Source organism: Podarcis erhardii (assembly GCF_964252035.2).
Source record: "Podarcis erhardii genome assembly, chromosome: 6".
In the NCBI taxonomy this organism is placed as follows: Eukaryota; Metazoa; Chordata; class Lepidosauria; order Squamata; family Lacertidae; genus Podarcis; species Podarcis erhardii.
Window position 1 is genome coordinate 97,742,652 of NC_138510.1, and position 24,485 is coordinate 97,767,136.

Here is a 24,485-nt window from a genome sequence, read left to right on the forward strand (position 1 = left end):
AAAAAAAGGTTTATGTATGTGACAACAGCAGCTCGGATACTTTATGCACAAAAATTGAAAGATGAAGAAGTTCCTACCAGAGAAGAATGGATAGGCAAAGTGATAGGCTATTCTGAATCAGCAAAGCTGACATGTAAAATAAGAGAAGTTAATGATGATTGTTTTATGGTGGAATGGAAGCCTTTTTTGGACTATTTAAAGAGCTATAATATGATGAATTCATGAGCAGGATTTGAACTATGAGCAACAGAAATAATTAAAGATTATTGTATTATGGTTATGTGAAATTTGTGGAAATATAATAAAATATATTTTAAAAAGTGATCCCACCCACACATTAGGATTATGAAGGAAACACAGAACTGGATACACTGTTTCCACCATTATGCCTATTTCCTATTTCCAATGTTGTGCCTGATCTGTTTTCCTGACTTACTCATTTCCTGATTTTTTCTCCTGGAGGTGGATGTGGCTGCAAGGATGCGCCAGTTTGAGCCATCCTCTTCCCTGCCCCAAGATTTTATCAATCCTCTTAAAAGAAAAATCTGTATGTAGATGGCATTGTTGAACTTCTTTTTCCCAAAACAAAATAAAAAAATTCCTTCCAGTAGCACCTTAAAGACTAACTAAGTTAGTTCTTGGTATGAGCTTTCGTGTGCATGCACACTTCTTCAGATACGAAGATACGAAGGTATCTGAAGAAGTGTGCATGCACACGAAAGCTCATACCAAGAACTAACTTAGTTGGTCTTTAAGGTGCTACTGGAAGGAATTTTTTTTATTTTGTGTTGACTGTGGCAGACCAACACGGCTACCTATCTGTAACTGTTCTTTTTCCCAGTTATGCCGAAGTTATTGTTGGAATATTGAGTGTGGTTGCAGGGCAGAGGAGCAAAGCTTTGTGGAGCTTTTTTTTCTGTACCAGGAGACACAGTCCCCACCCTCCCTGGAAGTTGCTGCCTCAGGGATTTTGCCAGCCATCTCAGGGCTAGCCATGCATTTCCATTTTTTTTGTCCAATTTTCAGCCACTTAAAAAAGATGCAGCACTTGGAAATGCAGGTGAGAACTAAAACCTTCTCTCCCAATTTCCCTCACCGACCAGAAAACTGCAAGTTGTCCCCAATCCCAGTAATGATGCTGCGAGACACAAGAGTTGGGTTCGATAGAGGGCTGCAACTGCATTGAATGAGTTTTCACTGGTCTCCAATATAGATAAAAACTGGTTAGATACCCTGTCTTCCCATACTTCCCCAGTAGGTGGTAATTATCACTGCGGTGGTAAAACTATGACTGGGCTGGACCACTTCAAACTGAAGGTCTACATGGGGATGGAATGCAGGGAATGCCCTGCATTTTAAAAAGTCAGGGACAATTTTAAACAATGCTAGAACTTTGTTTTTATCCTAGTTTTTGGTGTGGAAAGATTGTGGGGGCATAGAGGAACATGTTGTCAGAAGTAGTGCACTTCAGTGAGAACTAAGCCTCTGTCACATGTTGTTAATTAGATTTATATACTGCCCTTCATCATAAGATCTTGGGGTGGTTCAAAGAATGCCACCTGTTGACTTGCTTGTTTGGCTGACCCCTTCACTTCTCTCACACCTTAATGGTATGTCAGATAGCTTCTGGTGCCATTCACCTGGTGCCTTGGGGTCATTGAGGCTGACAGGATCCAAGAGTGCTTCCAGTTCCAGGTTTCCCTCAAGCCAGGGAGACTTGAAAATTTAGCTTCATTGAGCCTCTCTCTTCATCAGCAGGCATAGCAGTGTGCCTGCCTCCCCCCCCCCCCCGGCTTTGTCAATTGTCACCAGAATGTAAACATAACCAGGCAAAATGTCTCTGACTAAGCTAGATAGGAAGGAACCCACAACACTCCTAGAGAAGAGTAAAAGCTCCATTTCCCTTAAAGAAACACAAGCCAAAATATTGAGGGCTTCCCAGCGGTGTTCTGTGGGAATAAATTGCAAGATTATTTGCAGAGCATTTAAATGCTAGATTAGCCAAGGCTGAAATACAAGCTATAAAACATTGTAAATAGCCAAGACTGAAATACAAGCCTTAAAACATTTCAGGAGAGTTTGGCTTGTGTATTACAAATAAATAGGATTATTAAATAAAGCTGTGTCTGACTGAAAAGAACACCGTGGTTTTAAATGCAGTGTTGCTTACATGGTGAATGCATCTTAATCAAATTTAGAGAAGGTTGAAGTTGAAATAAGAGTTCTGGATCAAAGCAACAAGAGCCATGGTAAGAATCTCCTGAATTTCATGTTTCTTTTTTCCAATAAACAATTTTGTTGGCTCCCTCCCCCCAATTTCCCCTCTCCCAATGTGTAACTTCATTGCTTATGTAACAACGTGCCCCTTTCTTTGCAAGTATGATAGCATTATAGCATTAACAAGTTCCCTGTCCCTCATTCATAGATGAATGTTCTGAGACGGCAGCAACGTATGATAAAGAACCGTGAATCAGCTTGTCAATCACGCAGGAAGAAAAAAGAATATATGCTGGGTTTGGAGGCCAGGTTGAAGTCAGCCTTGTTGGAGAACGATCACCTTAAGAGAGAGAATAGCACTCTGAAGAGGCAGCTGGATGAACTGGCAGTGGAGGTAGGTGTGGGGTTGTGAGAAATAAGCATGTTGAAGGAGATTGTTTACTGTGGTAACGTGCTGACAAGGGAACCTGGATTAATAAGCATTTCTAGGCTGGGGAATCTGCTGATCATGGTAACTTCTGCTTTATATGGATTCAGATGTGGTTGATCACTCTGCATCCTCTTCTTCACTTGCCCATGTACCACTTAAGAACCAAGGCTTTGGGACCTAGATCAGTTGAAGGAGGACATTGGGAGCATTGCCCTCCATACGTATGCAGAATCTTTTATGCTATCTGAATTGGAGGGTAGACATGTTCAGCCTTGAGGATTCACATGTGCTCTTCAAGGCCCTCTCTGCCAAGAATATGGGGTCACTTAAGCAATCTGAGTATGTTGAGAAGGATGCCGTTGAAAGATCAAATAGAGTTCTGTTTTCCCTGTTGGTTGTTAATCAAGATCACAGCTGATGCTGTATTTGGGTGAATATGTGAGGAATGTCAACAATATTAAGTCACTATGATTGATGCTGCAACCCCCTTTTGGCACAAATAATAATGGCATTCTTAATGTTGGAAGGAGTGGAAAAATGCTGTCTGCGTTCACTCTTACTTTTCTCTAATGCTTTTCTTCTTTTCCAGAACCAGAATCTCAAAGACTCCCCTCCAAAGAGAAGAGCACTCTGTGTGATGGTGCTCCTAGCCTTCGTAATGCTGAATTATGACAGACTAAGGTGAGGCTCCTTTCCAACACCCTCATCAGGCAACAATATACCCAGAGGTGGTTTCAAAACAGAGATGAATCCTTTGATTTTTATTCTCAAGCTCTGGTGGCTTACTGAGGTCAATAGATAAAATCTCCTAATTGCTGATATCTCACTACAGCGTGAATCCACAGGACAGCATTTTTCAATAAACCTGGCCAACACTTTGGGTGAATCAGTTGCTCATGCTAGAATGTGCAGCAGTGTATTGCAGTGTATGGAGACTGCAAGGCAGAAGCACAAAGGTTCTTTGCCATTTCAAACCAGCATGGAAAGGGTTCCCTGATGACAGAAAGTTTGAAAATAAAGTTAGACAATGACAGTGTCAGGAGCAAGCTTTTCTCTTATGTTTATTCTTCTGGAAGATCCAGTGATAACTTTGAGCTATCCCATTAAAAAGAGTGTGGCTGTTGTTTTCCCTCACATGGACTAATTCTGTACAGTGGTGCCTCGTGAGACGAAATTAATCCGTTCCGCGAGTCTCTTCGTCTTGCGGTTTTTTCGTCTTGCACGGCTATTAGCGGCTTAGCGGCTATTAACGGCTTAGCGGCTTAGCGGCTATTAACGGCTTAGCGGCTTTAAGAAAAAGGAAACAAACTTGCAAGAACTCGCAAGACGTTTCGTCTTGCGAAGCAAGCCCATAGGGAAATTCGTCTTGCGAAGCACCTCAAAAAACGGAAAACTGTATTTGTCAGTAGCTGGATGGATTATTCTTCTGAAATGCAAATCTCTCATTGGTGCCTTTGCCATCCATATGGTGCCCTTCCATGGAAAGTGAGGCAAGGTTGTATGGGAAATGCATCCTGAGAATGTTATATATGAGAAGTAGCGCCAGCGAAAGGAGCCACTCTGAATTTCTGCCCTCTAATAGTGGAAAAAGGATGGCCAGACTCACTCATTGAACTGGGCCAGTTTATGTCGGACACTGGGCTTTTGAGCAGTCGGTCAGAAAAGATAATATCACTTGTGGGATCTCTGCTTTTCAAGAAATCAAGGGGGAAATTTGGACAAAGAGCTATTTAATGTTGAGAGCCATTAGTTTAGCTGGGGAAAGACGGAGAAACTCTTCACACATGCCACTGTGTAGTGTGGCAGTCTACAGATGTTGATCTAAAAACTCTTTGCAGACTAAGACTGTAACCCTGTGTACACTATTGAACATGGTGAGGCTCACTTTGAGCGACTATAGAATCATAGAATCGTAGAGTTGGAAGGGATCCTGAGGATTATCTAGTCCAGCCCTCTGCAGTGCAGGAATATGCAGCTGCCCCATACAGGGATTGAATCTGCAGCCTTGGCATTATCAGCACCATGCTCTAGCCAAGTGTAAGTTTGTGCTGCATGCTGTTTTATAGTCAAAGCAAAAAAATCAGGTTGTCCTATACTGGGGCAATGAAGCAGTGACCACTCTCTTTCCGAAAAGAGAAAGGCCAGCAGTTATTTGTATCTGTATTCAGCACTGATTGGAAGATGAAAGATTCCAATGTTTATTCTAAAGTGGCCCAGTAGATGGTGCCTTCGCCAGGTTAATTTGCAAGAATGGGCTGGCTGGAGCAAGTGTTGTGGAAGTTCTGTCTGAAGGGGGAGCAGTCTCTGCTCCTGGCATTTGCCAGCCCTTGTCAGTTTTTCATTTATGCTGTTGGAAGCTTCCCAGCTCTAATTCAAGGATTATTCTGTCCTCAGAAAACTTTTATAACCAGGCATATGTTTCAGATGATATCACTGTTGGCTGGAGCAGAGCAGTTACTGTACTGCTTAGATTTTTTAAAAAAAATCTGACATTTTAATTGCACAAGGGTTTGTTTTTTGGCCAGATTTACAAATCAGACCCAGTTAAGTTTGCTGGCATAGATGGATTTCCAATCCTTCAATTTGACAGAGAAAGTGTCACTGGGCAAACGTGTGCTTTGCTAATCAAGGAAGATGGAGGGCAGGCTCTCTGCTGCACCCATGCTCTTACCCACCATCTGATTTCACAAGGTGGCTGATTATCCTTTGCTCTCTCTCCTTGAATTTCACCAATTCTGATCACAAGAGTAGGGAATAATTACATTTTTGCCCTGCCTTTCTTCCAGGGGGCTCGGGATGCACATGGTATTAATTTTATATCCTGCCCCCCTACCCAAGTAGGCTAGGACAATTTTTACCAGCCTCATCTTCCTTTCCTGCTGCTAATATTTCACACCATGGTTTCTGTCTTTACAAGGAAACAATAGTTTGTTTTTGAGACACTGTGGCTAATTTTAGGAGGAAGAAAATACCTTTGGAGAAGTGTGGAGTAATGTATTAATGAGTCTGGCTCCTGATATGCAGAACATGGCTTGCAGGAGGCTGGTGTTGTGTCTGCAATGTATCCTTGTCATGGGCAGCAGTACATCTATCTTCTGTTCCTTGCAGTTATCTGTGGAAATCTTAAACTCATGTTTTTGCTGGGAATTTGGCTCAAGAGTCCAGTATAATTGCATGTCCACAATTTATTGAAAGGCTATAGAAGGCTACTTGCTAATGAGGCCACAATTTGTGTTGTGAAACGCATCATGTGGTGAATGAAGTCATTGACCAGGCATCCAGATAGGCTCATTCATGGGTTTTGTGCTGTCTGGTGGAATTTTGTTTGGACAGGGACTGGTGATCCCTAAGCTTTGTTATTATTATTATTTTTAGTGGTTGTAGTAGTAATACTGTAGAACTTATTACCGTATTTTTCGCCCCATAGGACGCACCGGCCCATAGGATGCACCAAGTTTTTTGGGGGGGAAATAAAGAAAAAAAAAATATTTCCCCCCCCAGGCGCTTGTGGGGCCGGCAGCGGGGAGAAGCGCTCTTCTCCCCGCCGCCCGCCTGCAGATCAGGGCCGGGGACAGTGGGAGGACGCGCTGTGCCTCCCAGCTGTCCCTGGAGCTTGCGGGGCAGGCAGCGGGGAGAAGCGCTCTTCTCCCCGCCGCCCACCTGCAGACCAGGTCCGGGGACAGCGGGAAGACGCGCTGCGCCTCCCCGCTGTCCCCGGAGCTTGTGGGGCTGGCGGCCGGGAGAAGCACGCGTCTCCCCGCCGTCAGCCTCCAAACCACATCGGGAGACAGCAGGATGGCGGCGTTCCGCCTCCCCGCTGTCCCCCGACCTTGTGGGACTGGCGCTGCGGCTCTCCTGAAGCCTGGAGAGCGAGAGGGGTCGGTGCGCACCGACCCCTCTCGCTCTCCAGGCTTCAGCGAAAGCCTGCATTCGCCCCATAGGACGCACACGCATTTCCCCTTCATTTTTGGAGGGGAAAAAGTGCGTCCTATAGGGCGAAAAATACGGTAATTATTTATTACCTAAAAGGTCTCCAAGTGACTTACAGTTAAAAAGATATATCAGTACATTGCACAGGTGGACAAAAAGAAAAAAATAATTTAAAACATTAACATTTCATACAACATATAAAAACAGAAATACCCCCCTCCATAACAGCCCCTCCAGGGCTAAGCTGAACTAGCTGTATAAAACTGCATGTGAACCAGTTCAGAACAACTATGCCAATTTCTAATTTGATTGAGGCTAAGAATGCAAGCCACACCCAAATACGCTCTCTCTGGAGTTTGATTGCTGGTACTTCTGTTGTTCTGTAGCCCTGAACAGAGATAGTTATTGACCAGTAACCATGCCTTCTAGCAAGATGCCATCCGTATTTCAAAATGCTAAAAAAATCCAAATACTTAATGACAAAACTCAACACCACACTAAAATCAGACTCGCAGAATACTGTTTTCAACTAAATAAGGTGCTGTTTAGTAGTCTCTTAAAAGAAGACAATGCAGTAACCATATGGCTTTTCCTAGGCAAGGAATTCCATTGGTGAGGCTTTGCTATCAAGAATAGTAAGCATTTTATTGGGGTAGTGAAACAACTTCCATTATCCCTGGCCATTGACCTTGCTGGCTGGAGCTGATGGGAATTGGAGTACAACATCCGGAGGAGTGGAGGTTCCCTTCTCCTGATTTATATAGCAGTTTTCAATGCAGTTTGCATATTATAGCTATAAACCTTATAATAACCATGTAGCCAGTGTGGAGAAGTGCTAAGGCTAAGAGAATAGTGTCTTGCTTAAGTGGGTTGATATTTCAGGTGAGATGGGCAGGGATTTTCCAGTTATAGCTACAGCAACTTTTAAAATTGCTGTTCTCCATTTGGAACAACTTTCCTTGTTTTATTGTTATAATGGTTCCGTCTGTTTTTATAATTGTGTATGCTGTTAATGTAACCCACCCTGGGACCTTATGGTGAAGGGCAAGTGAGAAATTGTACAAATGCTGTAAATCAATATAAGATCTGCCTTGGCTAAGGAGTTGCCAAATCTGAACAGTGAACCAACTCAAATGTTCCAGGCCTAGGTTCAGCTGAGCTATAGTATAGGTAAATGAATGGGGGAATCTGGCTGTGGTTCACTCCTGAAACTCACAGCTTTATCTTTTGCTTTCAGTGTGCTTGAATGGGGCCCCAGCTCTACTGAACTTCGTGGTAATTCTGCCCACCAGAGCAGGCACCTTCTTGAATTCTCTGCAAGGGTACCTCAGGAAACAGATGGCAGGAATAATGATGGGTGAGTATTAAAGCATACATTATCTTGGCTTCCTGTTTCCAGCACCTTATACATACACAGGCAGTAAATGGGTGGGGTTATAGTGCTTAACAATTTCACTTGGACCCAGGGTCCATGATTGTGTTCAATGATGGTGGGTGAATATTATATTTTTGGCTTGGAGATGCTTGGAAAATAGTGAGGCACTGTGCTTCCCAAGCACTTCTGCAGCTGACATAATGGCCTCATCCCACCCGCTTCTCATCTTTGAGCTGTGAAGGCGGTCAGGGCCTTGCCCCTGAACCCCACTTCATCCCAAGTCAGGACTGAGAAGTGTATAGCCCTTTGAGCACCTCTGATGTTCAATGTGGCAAGACTCCTCTGCTATTCTTTGTTGAGAGGGGCACGGCCTGTGTTGGAAGCATGTTTTTGGAGGGAGTTTGACACTGAACCTGCCATGGTAATGTTTGTTTTGGTCACATCCAGGTTGGACTCCTGTAATACTCTCTTTGTGAGACTGCCTGTAAAAAAAAATATACTGTGGGTGCAAAATGCAGAAATTCTGACAGGCTCATTTATTAGGATAATATAACACAGATAACTACCAGATTATCTTTGTCCTGATTTGATCTCCATATCCACTTCAGTGTACATCTGAATCTGGCCAAGACCAGGCAAAGCTGGAAACAAACTTCAGGTTGTAGATGGTGGTGGTCTGGGTGCTTGACACTGGAAGGGAGAGAGCAAATGGGCCAACAGTGCAGGAGAAGAGCCAAGATAGGAATTGGGGTTGAAAGGTGCATGGAAGTAGAAGAACTTAGCAAAATATAGGCATGAATTGGAGAAGCAAGTGTCAGGGGAACAGGGGAAAAGCAAGACCAGAATCCAGACTAAATTAATAGGGGTGTGGGGCTTAAGCCACGTTCATTTGATAGAGGACAGGGTTTGACCTGGCGAGTGGGACACATGGCGCCAGTCAGTGCTCTTGGTTAATTTTGGCCAGTTGAATGTGTTTGAGTGTATGTGGGGTGAAGAGCTGCATTTCTGAACAAAATTGCTTTCCACTTTTCATGTTAAATTGACACAAACCAGCTTTCTGTGTCTCTAACAGGGTTCAGTGTCTGGCTGCATCCTGTGTGCTGACACCAAATAATAATTTGAAATAGTATTGTTGATTGTAGCAGTAGCTTTTTGCTCCAGTTCTTTGGGGCTCAAGAGCTATCCTGTTTGCAGAAAGCATGCTGCACATCTTTCCCCTTTCAGCTTCAGTGTAAGAGATGCTTCATTTCTTAGGAGGGTATGTAGATGCCAGCAGAGGCCCCTCTCCTAGTTTTTAGCTCATATGTGCTTTTGTGAAGCACGTTCTATCCTGGTTTCTGTCTTTAGCCTACAGCCTTCCAGGGTATACACTGTTCCAGCTCATTTTCATGCAACTTGATGTTTTTCCATTATGAATCTCTGTAGTATTGCTGAAAAATGTCTTTGACCATCTGGGTCTGCTGTTCTGGGGTATTGGATCAACATACATTTTGTTCAGAGAAAAACCTCCAAAAAATAGCCCCAATTTCAAATAGCTCCTTCAGCTGTAGCCTCCATCTGGAAAATGTGTGCTCCAAACATTGCAGCAACCTCTAGGAGTAAAGTTGGAAAGGCATTTGTGGGCAGGTTAGTTTTCCTTCTGCACAGGACAGATTGACACACTTTATAGCTCTGGCATGAAACAATAGGCATGAAAAGGAATTCAGTTCTCAGAATTGTAGTTTGAGAAGTCCTTGTCATGTCAAGGCAAGTCTGGGATTGTGAAGAACTGTCCCAAAATCTGGAATGGGGATTACACACACACACACACACACACACACACACACACACACACACACCCCACCTTGATTTCCTGCTCTCTGCTACTGGAACTAGAGTTGAGGACTTGAACCTGAAGAGCAGTAGGTAGAAGCGACTTCTTTGACCAGGCAGTGGTAGAATGCTAGGTTTGACCAATCCAGAGGCTTCATACTGCTTGCCAGTCTTTGTTATACCATTTCCCCTCACCCTTCTGTGCCTGAGGAGGATCCTGAAGCTTGTGTGTACGCAGCCCCAGGTGGCTGAGCAGGCTAAGTCCCAGCTGTGGGCCATGAGGGCCCACTGGAGAGAGAGGTGGTATGCTTGGGTGTGTTCGGCTCCATCTTAACATCCAAGTCAATAAGCAGCACCCACACAGATAAAATCCTTTGAAAATTATTAAGTTGGGGAATTGTAGATATCAGAGCCAGTGAAGTGTAGTGGTTAGAGTGTTGGACTAAGACCTGGGAGACCAGGGTTCAAATCCCCACTCAGCCATGAAGTTCACTCTGTGACCTCAGGTCCCTCCTTCACTCTCTCAGCCTTCCTCTCTCAGGGCTGTTATAAGGATATCATGTAGGGGCAGAGTACTGTGTGTGCCACCTTGAGCTCCTCGGAGGAAAGGTGGGATAGAAATGAATAAATACAATGTCTCTTTTAATTTGGCCAGTGGTTGCACCTTGATTTACACACATAGGTAACTTTCTCAAGTTCTCTTTCTCACAACTAATGCATAGTTATTTTGCCAGGCAAAAACACCTTTTTACAGAAAAGTCTGCTTTTAGAAACTTTAACCCACCTTATTTCTGTAATTGTAAGTTATTTTAAACTATTTTTAATATTGTGCTGTAATGTTGTAACGCGCCTCAGGATCTTAGGGTGAAGAGTGGGTAATAAATTAAATAATAAAAATAAATACTGATTATAGTCAGATTATCTAGTTGTTTATAAAATTCTGCTTTCAGCATTTCTCTCGCCCTTCCCCACTCCCAGCAGTTCAAGACAAGGTTCCTTCCTGTGTCTGACTGTCTGAGCATTTCAAGGATATGTTTGCATCTCTTCTTGGTCTGTTTCTGTGTGTGTGCATTTGGTCCTGATGGCCCAAGTGAGCCTGTGGCTTCTGCCTGCTCCATGTATAGCCTGAAAAGCATTTGCCTTCTTCTCTGCTAATGCTCTTGTTGGCTTGTTACAGAGGTTTACTTTAGGCAATAGATGAGATGTGCACTTAATCATCTCCAGATTGAAGCTTTGGCTTTTTCAGCTAATAGGTTGTTCCATCCTATTGGAGCCTTTCCTTTCCAGCGTTTTTTTTAATGGCCAGCCATAGATGTGCCGAAAGCATGAATAGCTGAGAATGTTTTGGAAAGCAGGCAGCAAGACAAGAAGCTTTGTAATGTCTTTGCAAGAAAGATTCTATAGGCACAAGCGCTTGAAGGAGTGCTAGCTGTGTGTCTGCTTGAGCTCTACAGAATAAATACCATTTGGAGAGGAGCCTGGAGAAGTAAAGTTATGCCATGGATTCCTGACCTGTTTGGGTCCTGTATCTGCTGTCTTGCCTGCATTTTAGATCACAGAGACAGGGGGTCATGATGCTGTTGGAGGTGGTGTGGGTTTCCCCTTTGCATTTTGTTTGGCCTTCGTTCCTGCCCAGCCCTTTCCTTCCTGATGTTGTTGTTGCCTCATCTGTCTTGCCTCTCTGAGCGTTGGTTGGCCTGGCATGGTTTTATTTCATTTACACCTGCTGCCTCTAGTTCTCTTCTCTCTTTTCTCCCCTGCCCTCCACCCGCTCCAGTTTGTCTTTTTCACATTCCATTCCACTGAGACTGCTTCCCAAGGTTCCAGGAACTGTTTTCTGGACTCATTTAATGGCCTCTTCTCAGCTCTAATCTGCAGCCAGGCACCATGCACTCCTCGCCTCACTCTCCAAACTGAGCTTTTGTGAGACCTCCATCCTGTCAGTTCTCGTGCATCCTGACTGCCCACCTTGTGTCTCCTCCCTCCTCCCGTTTGCCATATTTAAGGCCTCCTATTTGGTATCTTGCATTTCTTCCACTCTAACTTTCATTCCTTTTTTTCCCAAGTGCCAGCTTTAGGATGATGACTTCCTAATCTACTTTTAAACCATTATGACTACTGTTTCTCTCCCTCACCACCCCCATTTCATGGGCCTAACTGTTCAAAACAAACAGCATTCAAAACGGTTAGCATCTGCCGCACTGGAAGGGAGTAGTCGGATAGCTATTCCTTAGGGTTTTTCTTTGAAATGTACAGGGGTAGGTCATTTGGTTGAGCATGCGAGCACTGTCTCAAAGTAGCAATATAACTTAGATGAAAATAATGGTGCAGGCCTTGATGGGGAAGGAAACAGGTGTATTCCCTATTGTGGGCAGTGACATGACCGTTGCAGTCCTGGAGTTACACGCCTAACAATTGGACAAGAATGAAAATAGCCTTTACTGAGCATTTTTATTTAATTATGTACAGTGGTACCTCTGGTTGCGAACGGGATTTGTTCCGGAGGCCCGCTCACAACCTGAAGCGCCGTGTCTGCGCAAGTGCGTGTTGTGATTTGGCGCTTGTGCACATGTGCGAAGCGTGATTTAGCGCTTGTGTGCAAGCGGCAAAACCCAGAAGTAACCCTTTCCAGTACTTCCGGGTTGCCGTGGGACGCAACCTGAAAAAATGTAACCTGAAGCATCTGTAACATGAGGTATGACTGTATCTCCATCAATGTATATTTAATGTTTATTTTATATACATTTAATATTTAATATATAATATACATTAAATATAGTTAATACACACAGCTAACACATTTAATATACAAAGGGTGGCTCCTTGCTTGAAATCTACATTTTCTGGTACAGTGGTGCCCCGCAAGACGAATGCCTCGCAAGACGAAAAACCCGCTAGACGAAAGGGTTTTCCGTTTTTCGAGGCGCTTCGCAAGACGAATTTTCCTATGGGCTTGCTTCGCAAGAAAAAAGCCCATAGGGAAATCTCCGGGGACCTCTTTTAAATGCTGGCGGTGGGGAGCAAAGCCTTTCCCCCCCCTCCGGCCTTCAGAAGAGGTCCAGGAAGGCCGGCGGGGGCCGAAAGGCTTTGCTCCCCACCGCCAGCATTTTAAAAGCGGTCCGGGATAGCAGGGAAGCGGTTCCCGCTATCCCGGACGGCTTTTGAAGGCAGGCGGGGGGAAGCAAAGACTTTCGCCCCCCGCCGGCCTTCAGAAGAGGCTCTTCTGAAGGCTGGCGGGGGGCGAAAGTCTTTGCTCCCCCCCGCCTGCCTTCCCGGGGGCTTTAAAATCGCCCCGGGACAGGCTTCGCTGCCGCCTGCCAGCATTTTAAGATCGCCCTGGACAGCGGACTTCTCCGCTGTCCCGGGGCGATTTTAAAGCCCCCGGGAAGGCAGGCGGGGGGGAGCAAAGACTTTCGCCCCCCGCCAGCCTTCAGAAGAGGTCCAGGACCTCTTCTGAAGGCCGGCGGGGGGCGAAAGTCTTTGCTCCCCCCCGCCTGCCTTCAAAAGCCGTCCGGGATAGCGCCTGCCAGCATTTTAAAAAACCCCAGGACAGCGGAGGACTTCTCCGCTGTCCGGGGCGATCTTAAAATGCTGGCGGGCAGCAGCGCTGTTGCCCGCCAGCATTTTAAAAAAACCCGGGACAGCGGAGAAGTCCTCTGCTGTCCCGGGGTTTTTTAAAATGCTGGGGATGGGAAGAAAAGCCCTTGCCCCCCACCCCCAGCCTTCAGAAGAGGTCGGGGGACAGACTGTCCCCGGACCTGGTCTGAAGGCGGTTTCCATAGGAACGCATTGATTGATTTTCAGTGCATTCCTATGGGAAACCGTGCTTCGCAAGACGAAAAACTCGCAAGACGAAAAAACTTGCAGAACTAATTAATTTCGTCTTGCGAGGCACCACTGTATTTCCTATTCTATTTTTCTTTTTGCAGGGGGGAGCAGAAAGAGAAGGAGAGGGACTAACCAGGGATGCCATCTCATATTGTTGAGAGCTGTGGAACCCCTTCCCCTCCTCCTCGGTTAATGCACTGCACCTGATTCATGTTTTACACTTGCCACTGCACAACCCTAACACAAAAAAATATTTAACCTGGAAAGTATACTGCATTTACAGTTTCCCTCAGAGGCCACAGAATGGTCTAGCCAGAGAACCCAGCCCCCATCTTTGTCCCTAAGTGTTATTTCCCACACTTTCTTTCCCATCCTGGACAAAATGTCCTAGATTCTTTGAGCAAAACAGAATAATTTTTGGCAATTGAAACTTGCCCATTGGTTGCTTTTAATTCCATTTATGAATTCCATCCCATAAAAATCTAAGCAATTTCACAAAGCAATTATGCAGTTCCATATATAAAATAATTAAAAACTCTTCCATATGTAAAAACAATTAAAATCAGTTTCAGATTATGCATGTCTTTATTTTATTTCGGCTGACGTTATCTTTTTTGCAGTTTGCTTGTTTTTAAATGAGGATAGTGTAGTCCATCCCCTTATTGCAATGACAGCTTAGATGCACTTGTTTGCTTTTCTCCTGGGACATATTTGTGTCCTGAAGTATGGGTGGTGGTGGTGAGATGAATTCCATCGAACGTCTGTTGTGTTTAACAAGTCTTTGTCTTCCAAGATAAGTAAGCCACCTCACTCATGTGGGATCTAAAACTGAGGCAGCTCTTCTTTCCACAGATGGTTTCAGCAGCCTTGTATTGTTATATGGCTTTATATTTTTGATGTTTCATGTTTGAAATCAATTTATTATACAGGCATGCAGCCTATAAAAAAATATTCAAAGGAATACAAAATAAAACTATCCTATAAAGGATAAACTAAACAGCATATATATAGATACACAATCTTCACATTTCTTTTCTTCAAGGTATATCTCCTTTGAACAAATATCTAAGACTTTGTATTCCCCCCTTCTAGGTATAAGCATTCGGTTTCGAATAATAAAGCGTTGATGGTAGTTACGGAGGAACCAATAATATACATTTCTCCCCCACCTTGCCAGCCAATGATCAATCGCACAGAGTCACTCAGGTAAGCAACCTGCTCTGTCAGGATGGTGGCGTTTCGTGTCTGATAAGCCCAAGGACTTGTAACTAGTGGCTATGCAAAGTTTTTCCAGGTGCACACTGCCAAAGCTTTTAGCTTAGACTCCCTTTCAAAGTTCCCTCTACAGAGATGGTTCTCTTAAACTCTTCCATAATGTTATTAGAAAGTTGTGCTGACACTTGCATATTTGCTTCTATTGCTTCTTGCACAACTCTCAGTGTCTCATTTAGATCAATTTCTGTCTTCTCTTCCTCTGTGACTACCATATCCACCAATGGTCTCCGGTTTTCTTTACTCCCACCATTTTGTGGTGCTAATTTGTACCCTTTATACAACAGTCCTTCCAGCTTAAGCTTTATTTCAGTTTACGGGGTGTCGTATCCAATGGAATGGGTGTTCACTCTGTCGTGAGACACTAGACCAGGAGCAAAAACGTGTGGGAAGTTGGCTGGACTCCCTCAGTTTTTCCTCTTGTCTAGATGCAGACAGTCTGCACGTTGTTGTTTTTTCCACACAAAAAAGCACCCTTTCCGTTGCTCTTTATGTTTGGTTGTTCTCCTTATTTGCCGCCCTTCCTTTATTCCTTAGTTGTTTACTTACACTGATAAATTTTCCAGAACCGGTGCCCTTGCACATTGCCAATAGCCATTCCTGCATTCAGGCATGGCGGCCCTCTATCGGCACCCTCTTTTTCTTTCCCTCAGTAGCCTCAGCGGCTGCCACCATTTTTCTGGGATCACAACTGTATTTCTTTCATTTTGGTGTGTGTGCTACTTGTGTGACTGCTGGTATGGCATTTGCATTCTCCTGCCTTGATTTAAAAATGACTTGGCCACCTCCTCCCAGTTCGCTGTTTTTACACCAGCAACAGAGTGAGTGTTCCTATGAAGTCCCTGCCTGCCTCCTTCTATTTGCCTTTGAAATTGAGCCCTGCCCGACTGCCTCCCGGTTCACTTTGGCAGCGGCGGAGTGCCAGCCCCTCGTCCTTGTCTTCCTCGTCAGCAGCTGTGACAAGGAGAGAGAGTGTAGCTTCTGTTCATCCCCGCTCCCAGTCCATGGTGTGGTAAATGGAGTTGAGTGTTTATTTGGTGAAAATCAGAGGCTATCTCTGATCCCCTCCAAGTGGACCTGTTTGTGACCAAGGTGAATTGACAGCTGCTCCGTTATTTTCAAGGTTTCAGGACACTTAGGAGGAGGCATGGGATGTGCTGATAGTTCCATGGCCACAGGGCCTGCCTTACACCTCCCCCCCCATCAATCCTACCACGTGTTCTTCGCAAGGTCAGACAAGAGAAGGCAGAATTAGTTCTAGTTGCTCCCTTTTAGCCTCGCAGGCCATGAATGACCCAGAACTTCAAGCCCTGTCAATCACTCCACTATTCCTTCTACCTCTCTCTCCAACATTGCTGTGACAAGTTCCACTACTATACCTGTCTCCTCAGTGGCTGAAACTGACTGGCATTTGAGTGCCGCAGCCTAAAGTGCCACAGTTTAGACTACGCAGTTGTTTCAACGATCCTAGCCTTCAGATGCCCTTCTACAAAATGTCTTTACATGGATGGCCTTTACATCTTGGTGCTCAGATTGGATTGGATTGATCTTTATTACGGCCATTGGCCCGTCACACAACAGTTTCCCGTACCACCATAATGCTTGGTGCTCAGAATCCGGCCTGCAACCTCACAAGATATTGATTGCAGACATTCTTCAGTATCTCCAACATGGACTACAGAAAGGCTTAAGGCCTAATATTCTCCAAAGACATGTCTCATCCATTTCCTCCATTCTGAGTGCTACTGGTAGGCCTCCCTTATCCCAGGACTGGTTAGTGAAACACTTTCTCAAGGGTTTCGGTACGTCAACACCCACCAGTGGCACATCGCTTTCCCACCTGAAATTTACACTCAGTCCTCACAGCTCTTCAGAGACCTCCATTCAAACCTCTGTGTCTTGTACCCCTAAGGATCCTTTCTTTCAAAGTTCTCTTTTGGTGGCAATCACTTCGGCGTGCAGAGTGTTGGATTTCTCAGCCCTTTCTACACCTAAACATCTTTGTATTTTCCACAAGGATAAATCACTCTGTCACTCTGAAGACAGACAACTCTGTAACCCCAATAAAGATCCAAACCTCAAATCAGTATTGCTATTACTCAATATTAGTTTTTGAATTTTCAGAATTTTTCCTTGTTCCGTTATTTTCTTATGGCTATTTCTCTGAGCTGCCCAGATCCGAAAACTGCAGATGTGGAAAAGCATGAAGCACCTGTGTTACTGAAAGTGTAACATTTTCCAATTACTCATAAAACAACTGTGGTCAGTGAATTGGAATTGGAATTATTGGAATTAACCCAGGTCATTATTGAGACTCTCTATATCAGTGTCAAAAACAGCTTTTTGTCTCACTTTTCAATATCTTTATCGGTTGTAGAGAGGTTTATAATGACCCTCCCTCCAGCATATGTTTGTTTCTCAGTAAAAATATAACTGTAATATTGCGTTTTACAGGTTGAGGCATGAGCTGCGAGGCTGGGTTCATAGACATGAAGAAGAAAGGACAAAATCAAGGATGTTAAATAGTCAGCAGCAAAAAGCTCAGCCCATCCAGGTATGTTTTATGCTGCTGCTTGTCACCTTGTGCAAGAAAGTGGTTGAGATGGCCAACAAGACGTAGGAATTATTGGGATCAGGAGCTGGACTGAGGAACAGAATGGAAGCTCCCCAGGAGTGGGTTGGGCCCTGGTGCTTCCAGTTGCCTTCCCAAACAAACATATTCAAACATTTTACGCTTAATTTATGCTTTATTTATATGATGCAGTTGTCACTCCTGTAATCAGATTCGATGATACAGCAATCATGATTAAATTTGTTACCTGCCCTTCAGCAGTAGGTCTTAGGGCAGATTACACTATTTAAAATACATAATTTAAAATATTTAAACCTACTACATTCACAGGAATTGGGTGGGTCCTGAAAGCACACATCTCAGGTGCCAAAGGCGTGTCTTCATTCTCTGAAAGCTGCATAGCGAAGAAATCAGACACATCTCAATGGGGAGGGGGATTACTACAGAGAATGCCCTATCCTGGGCTGCCACTCTGAGGGAGATGGAACTACCAAGAAGGCCTCCTCTGCTGCTCATAATACCTGGGAGGCTCTGTAGGGTAGGAGGTGGCCTTTCAGATATTTGGGGCTTAAGTTATTTAGGGGTTTGAACACTAACATGACCATCTTGAATTGGTCCTGGAAACGAACTGCCAGTCAATGCAGTTCTTTTAGAACAGTTGTAAAGGCAACCCCAGCCAGTAATCTGGCTGCTGCATTTTCAACTAGTTGAAGTTTCTGAGTTGTCTTCAAGGGCGGCGCCATGTGGACTGCATTGTGATAATCCAGTGTGGAAGTTACCAGAGCAAGGAGTATGGTGGCCAAGTCAGGATGATGTCTGAAGTTCTACGTCATGTTGATTGCTTGGATTGTATGCTATAGTTTCCCTGTAGCCCAAATAATTTGATACAAAAAAAAAAAAAAGTTTTAAGCGTTAATTGTTGTAAAGGATTAGTTGTGTAAAGCACCCCTATGAACATTTCTGTGCACAAAACGTTGTACCTTCAATGTTCCTAAAAGAAAACTGTGGTGATATCCATTAAAAACTGCTATTGGAGTGGGAGATCAAAGATGAGATGGTAAAGGCGACAATGACTAAATGGGCTATAGACATTGATTACAATATAGAAATGTCTGCTTGAGAGAAATTGGGGGGGGGGGACCATGAATTTCTCTGCCTGGTATCTTATTAAGGAAAACTTACAAAAGATGATGTACCAGTGGTACTTGAAACCCAGCAAATTGGTGAAAATGCACAGGAAATCATCTAATTTATGCTGGAAGCACCACGAGGTAGAAGGAACCCTGATGCACATGTGGCAGTCATGTAAATATGCTAGAGAGTATTAGGAAATGATCCATACAGAGTAGTATACGCGAAAAAATGGAAAGAAAAAGAGATACCCGCTAAAGAAATCTGGCAGAATAAATTGATAGAATATACAAAATTAGTAACTGTGACTGCAAAATTGAGAAACAAAGACAAGTTACAGATAAGAGAAGAGTGGAAAATAGTTTTGGAAAATATCTTAAGAGGATACAATGTTCAAACTAACCTACAAGTAGGAGTTGACATATGAGCAGCAGATAACATCATATAAAGGAAGACTTGGGATGCAAATGGGTAGAATATCAGCATATGCAGCCAATCAAGGTTTGCTTAGAATGTCTTGGAGAGATGGACTAGGAAGTGGCCCAGAGTGCCTTCCATCAGCTTCAGTTGGTAGCCCAGCCACACCCCTATCTGGACAGGGATAGCCTAACTACTGTTGTCTATGCTCTGGTAACCTCTAGGCTGGATTACTGCAATGCTTTATACATATGGCTGATTCTGAAGATGGCTTGGAAACTTCAGCTGGTGCAGAATTCAACGGCCAGGCAGCTCACCAGAGCAAGATGGTTTGAGCATATTGCACCGATCCTGGTCCGACTGCACTGGCCCAATTCAAAGTGCTGGCTTTGACCTATAAAGCCTTAAATGGCTCAGGACCACAATACCTCAAGGACTGCCTCTTTCCATATGAACCTACCTGGACCCTGAGATGATCTTCTGAGGCCCTTCTTTGTGTGCCTCCTCCTCAAGAGGTCCGGAGGGTGGCAACACGAGAACAGGCCTTCTCTGCAGTGGCTCCCCGTCTGTGGAATGCTCTCCCCAGGGAAGTTCGCCTGGCACCTTCATTATATACCTTTAGGCACCAGACAAAAACGTTCCTTTTTAACCAGGCCTTTGGTTGATTTAATTGACATCCTATGCCCCTTTAAAGTTGGGGGGGGGGCTATTTGGTTCTTGTTTTTATTTTGATTATGTATTTTGTGGTTTTTATATTCTGATTTTGTTCTGTGAACTGCCCTTCGGGTATAGAGCGGTGTATAAATTCAATAAATAAAATAGATAAAATAAGTCCTATGAAAAAGGATTTATGAAAAAGGAAAAAGGATACTGTAGGGTGTTTGTATAAAAGCTGTCTAAATGCATAAAAGAAAGAGCAAACTATGGTGATATCCAGCTAAGTCATACACAGAGTAGGCCCATTGAAATCAGTGTACTTAAGTTTATTGATTTCAATAGATGTACTCTGACTCAGTTGGATTATGACCCTGATAATTCCTACATCTATGTACCTGATTACTGAAGATGATTTTATATTTTATAGTATTTAATGAGCCAGAAAATTAACTGGGATTCCATGTTCATATATACAACCTCCACAGAAGTTTTTAAAAAATAGATTGGCCCATTGCATGCACACCGCAAAAAGATCACGTTCAGTTGAGTGAAGAGTAATTTCTTTCTGTGTAATCACACTGTCTCTCCACCCCACCCCACCCCAGAATGCTTCAGGAGAAAAATCGAATTCTGAGCTGATGGCTCTTCCATACACAGACAACAGTGTTGGGTGAGTGAAGATGGGATCTTCCATTGTAATATTTTGATGGCATTACTCTTCCATTGGATGCAAGTTCTAACATTTTCCCTAGAGAAGAAAATTCCTTGGTCTCCCTTGCCCCAGTGCAGCAATAATAAAAAAATAATAAATCCAAACTAAATCCTACTTGTAAAGGACCACTGAAACTTGAAATGATAGTTGTTTTGCTGAAGACATCCTGGCTGGCAAGACTGGCAGTTCCCCTCGAATTTAGCTTTCATCCATTGTCTTCTGAGAATCATCAAGAGAGGCTTCTTCTAACTGGGAGCTATCTGTTAGCTGATTTGTCCTCCACAATTTTTCCAACTCCTTTTTGCAGGAAATTAATATTGTGTCTATCACCATGAATTTGCAGGAGTGAATTTTATAAAACTGAGCATGTGTGTTTCAGATAGTATTTATTTATTTATTTATTTATTTATTTATTTATTTATTTATGGCATATATATACTGCTTAATCATTAGCATTTGTAAGTGATATGCATAAAAATAAAAAATACAGAGAATAAAAAAATTCAGTGGAACCTCGGTTTTTTAATGTCTCCGTTGACAGACATTTCAGAACCCGAACACCGTAAACCCAGAAGTAAATGTTTCTGTTTTTTAATGCACCTCGGAAGTCGAACTTCTGAGGTGGCTTCCATTTTGAATTTCCCTATTGTATTGAGGCTTCTGTTTTGAGTTTTTGGTTTTGGAATGTTTCGGAAGTTGAATAGTCTTCCAGAACGGATTACATTCAAAAACCAAGGTTCCACTGTAAAAATTATTCATGAAAGCAGACAGGAACACTGCCTTCAAATGCCTTCTGCAATAAGAAAGTCTTTGTCATGTGCTGGGAGTTCAGGAAGGAAGTGCCTGTATAATCTCAATTGGGAGGGAATTCTACAGGCTTGAGCCTATGACCCTGAATGCCTGGCTTCTAGTAGTTATGAGCCATGCATCTGAGCCCAACGGAGACTCCCTCAAAGACCTCAGTGATCAGGCAGAGATACAAGTGGCCAGGTGATCCTTAAGATATCCTGGACCCAAATTGTTAAGGACCTTGTAAATTAATACAAGAACCTTGAACCTGGCCCAGTAACAAGCCACTACAAATTTTTAAGCTCATCATTAAATAAGGTCCTGTGCTTCATTATAGTGTCCTGTGCATGCAATTCTTCTTGGCTCTAGCATTTTCTTTTCATGTATTTCAGCAGGAACTCAGGGAATGAGCTACAAGTTTATTATGCTTCTCCACAAAACTACCAAGATTTGTTTGAAGCAATTCACAGAAGGGGAGATACATTCTATGTGGTATCATTCCGTAGGGTAAGTGTGTTATGGTTCAATGCAGAACGTATAAAGGAATCCATTGCAAATTTGGAGGGTTTAATGCCCCCCTCCAAGAAATGTTGATAATCATTTTAAGGGATGCCATCATTTCTAATCTCTTCCAGAAACTGCATCTCCTGTGGTTATTTAGTGGGAAGAGGAGGCAGGGATCCATTTATATTATTTAGTCGTGATAGTGAAACTGTTTTATAGGCCTGTTTGGGAAGAATTAGGCTTTGGCTAAGCAGCAGAGGGTGAGATTTTCCGTCTTCCTATGGACCTCTTCACAATTAACAATTTTCCCAGGGGAAAAGAGGAGAACTGTGCTTCGTGGGGACAAGGTGATGCGAGCACATAAGTTACCACATCCAGGCCTTTATATCAGAACAATTAGGCATGCACCCAGTTTTCCATTGCACAGATGGACCCTTGCTGTCCTGTCCATCAAGAAATCTGTAAAAGCTTTTTACAGATTTTCAGTACGGTAGTTTCTAATGAATAGACAGTGCAGTCCCACGAAGGATAAACACAGCAATATTAAACTCCATTTTGTGCTAGTTCCGGTGTTCTTGAAAATACCTTTAGGCTTCCTTCCATTCTAAGCAATGTTGACTAGTTGTCAGTGCTGGTGGCCTGGAGAGAGTGAGACAAGGCAGGAAGTGATCCTGTAAGCAGCTCCACGTGCACCTCGTAAATGAGTTGTTTAGACTGAAGAGTTAGGCTCAGGTCAAGAGTTTTATGGGTTCAGATGCAGCCTCGTTGACTGACCTCTAAAGCTGCAGTATGACTGTCTGGTCTTCTTGGGCGGTGCTGCCCTCTGCTTGCAGGCTGCTGTGGTAGGGTAGGGAGTGACGCCTGGCACCCTAAGCAAAGTTCCACTAGCATGAGCAAAGCTTGATTTTTGCAGGAACAAACACCTGATGGAGTTCCTCTTATTTTATAGTGAACACCCCCAGCCTCCACTCATGTTAATCTCAAGAGTAGAGCTTGAGTACCAATTGCATTTTCCCCCCTGTCTCTTTTCGCGAATCACCAGTTAATACTCTTTTAGTTCTCAAAGCCATTTAAGCTTCCTTGACAGTTTTTGTTTTGTTCCTCTGCAAACAGATACATTCTCCCATGGAGAAAGCATAAAAGTGCATGTTGTTGTTGGCATCCATGTGTCTCCAGAGACAATGGAGTGCACCTCTGGGGGTGAAGTCCACTGTGTTAGCAGCACTGAAGTGACCTCCCTGGGGCGCAAGCCCAGGCATTGTGTACGGAGGTCCTGGGCTGCCCCGACAATAAGATCCTTCTTTTAGCCTTGCTGATGTAGCCCAAAGAAAAGCAGAGCAAGCTTGGCTACAGGAGGCATACAAGGCACCATCCAACTGTCTTAGGGACTCCACTCGGGATTTGTGTAGGGTTTCTACTTACCCTTTCTTCACTCAAAGATATCCCGCAAAGCAGCAGAGGCTTAGGATCAGAGTTTTCTTTCTCCTAGATGGGCTTCTTTTCCAGGTTGATGAGCCCCATCTGTCCCTCACTTCCCTCTGCAGCATGTGCAGAAACTGCCTTCTTGACTTTGGGACCCACTACTGGTCTCATCTGCACAATCTGCCAGAGCTTATCTTCGCATGCAGGGGAAATCCTTAACTCACCAAGGGTTTGAGACCCATTGGCTACCCTCACCTGGCCAGTCAAATCCATTTCCCAGAGTCTCAGGGAAGGGGTTGTACCTCTGGTGGGTGACACATCATGCTCCTTTTGTGGTATTTTGTCCACCTTTGGTCCCCACCCTGCATTCAGCTCTCAGCTGTGGCTCCTAGAAGCTGTCAGCATGCAACAGTGGCCACACTCTGGGAAAAGGGGTAAAAGTGCATAAGAGTTAATTAAACCACATTAAAGTTGCATTGTGTGGTTATACCACTGCCTTCCAGCAGATGGCATAATTGCTTAACTGCTTTTAAGGCAATGGTTTTCAAATGCTCTACCCTTTTGACCTCATTTGGTCTGCAGATGAACCCTTGCATGTTTGCAGGAAACATTTCAGTACAATGGCCAAGCCTATTGAACCTCACCACTGCCTCACATGAATGATGCCCTCTCTATCCAGCTGTTGCCTATTGCAAAGAGAGTTCAGTAGTGATGAGAGATCTGTCTTCTAGAGAATCTTGTTCTCCATTACTGATCTCCTCATAACTGTATTCCAGCAAGTGTCAGTCCTGCAGTGTTTCCGTCTGTAGCCACCACTTAATACCACCGATTAATAAGGCGGCGGATCCACTTCTGCTAACTGTCCCCCATTAAATATAGTGCACCCACAATTTATCACAGATCATCTAGTGGGGGACTTGTGTGAGGGAAAACTTAATGATTGGAGTCTCAAGCAGAAAATAAACAAACAAGAAAAGTTTTATTAAACAAAAATGGTTTATGAAACAAAGTGGGTCAGGAAATGCATTCTTTCAGGTAGAAGTTAACTTGCTCACTTTAACTAACTCAGGCTTAAACACAACACTATAGGCACAGCTCTTCTTGAACTTCAGTTGCTAAAAATCAGTTGTTACGCTTCAGGTGGTAGGTGTTCAGGTTTCCAGAATAGAGAGTAAAATGCTCAACTCAGTTTCTGTCACTGAGATATTACCATTGAATACTTTCAACACCACGCCGCTTCCTTCACAGCTTCTCCTCAGTTGTCCACTCTCTTAGCCATCCCACCCCGGAGGTATTCTAAATGAGGGTCTCCTCACCCCCTGGGACTGGGCTGGGAGTCTTCTGGACCTAGAAGATCTCTCCCCTCCTGGCTAGACGGACACCCAGGGAGGCTGTCATGCCCCCAGGATCTCCCTCT

General features: G+C 43.9%; 1 protein-coding gene across 2 annotated transcripts in view; it reads left to right on the forward strand.

Annotated features, from left to right (window-relative positions):
* ATF6 (activating transcription factor 6) overlaps window positions 1-24,485 on the forward strand; it is a 79,763-nt gene that overhangs the window by 11,081 nt on the left and 44,197 nt on the right. The window contains exons 8-14 of one of the 2 annotated variants that reach the window (XM_081867326.1): window positions 2,426-2,611; window positions 3,237-3,328; window positions 7,815-7,934; window positions 14,685-14,798; window positions 17,319-17,418; window positions 20,247-20,311; window positions 21,538-21,649. In XM_081867326.1, the coding sequence (XP_081723452.1) occupies window positions 2,426-2,611; window positions 3,237-3,328; window positions 7,815-7,934; window positions 14,685-14,798; window positions 17,319-17,418; window positions 20,247-20,311; window positions 21,538-21,649 (789 nt within the window). Of the gene's footprint in view, window positions 1-2,425; window positions 2,612-3,236; window positions 3,329-7,814; window positions 7,935-14,684; window positions 14,799-17,318; window positions 17,419-20,246; window positions 20,312-21,534; window positions 21,650-24,485 lie in introns of both variants that reach the window. The other variant, XM_081867325.1, reaches the window with a different exon arrangement.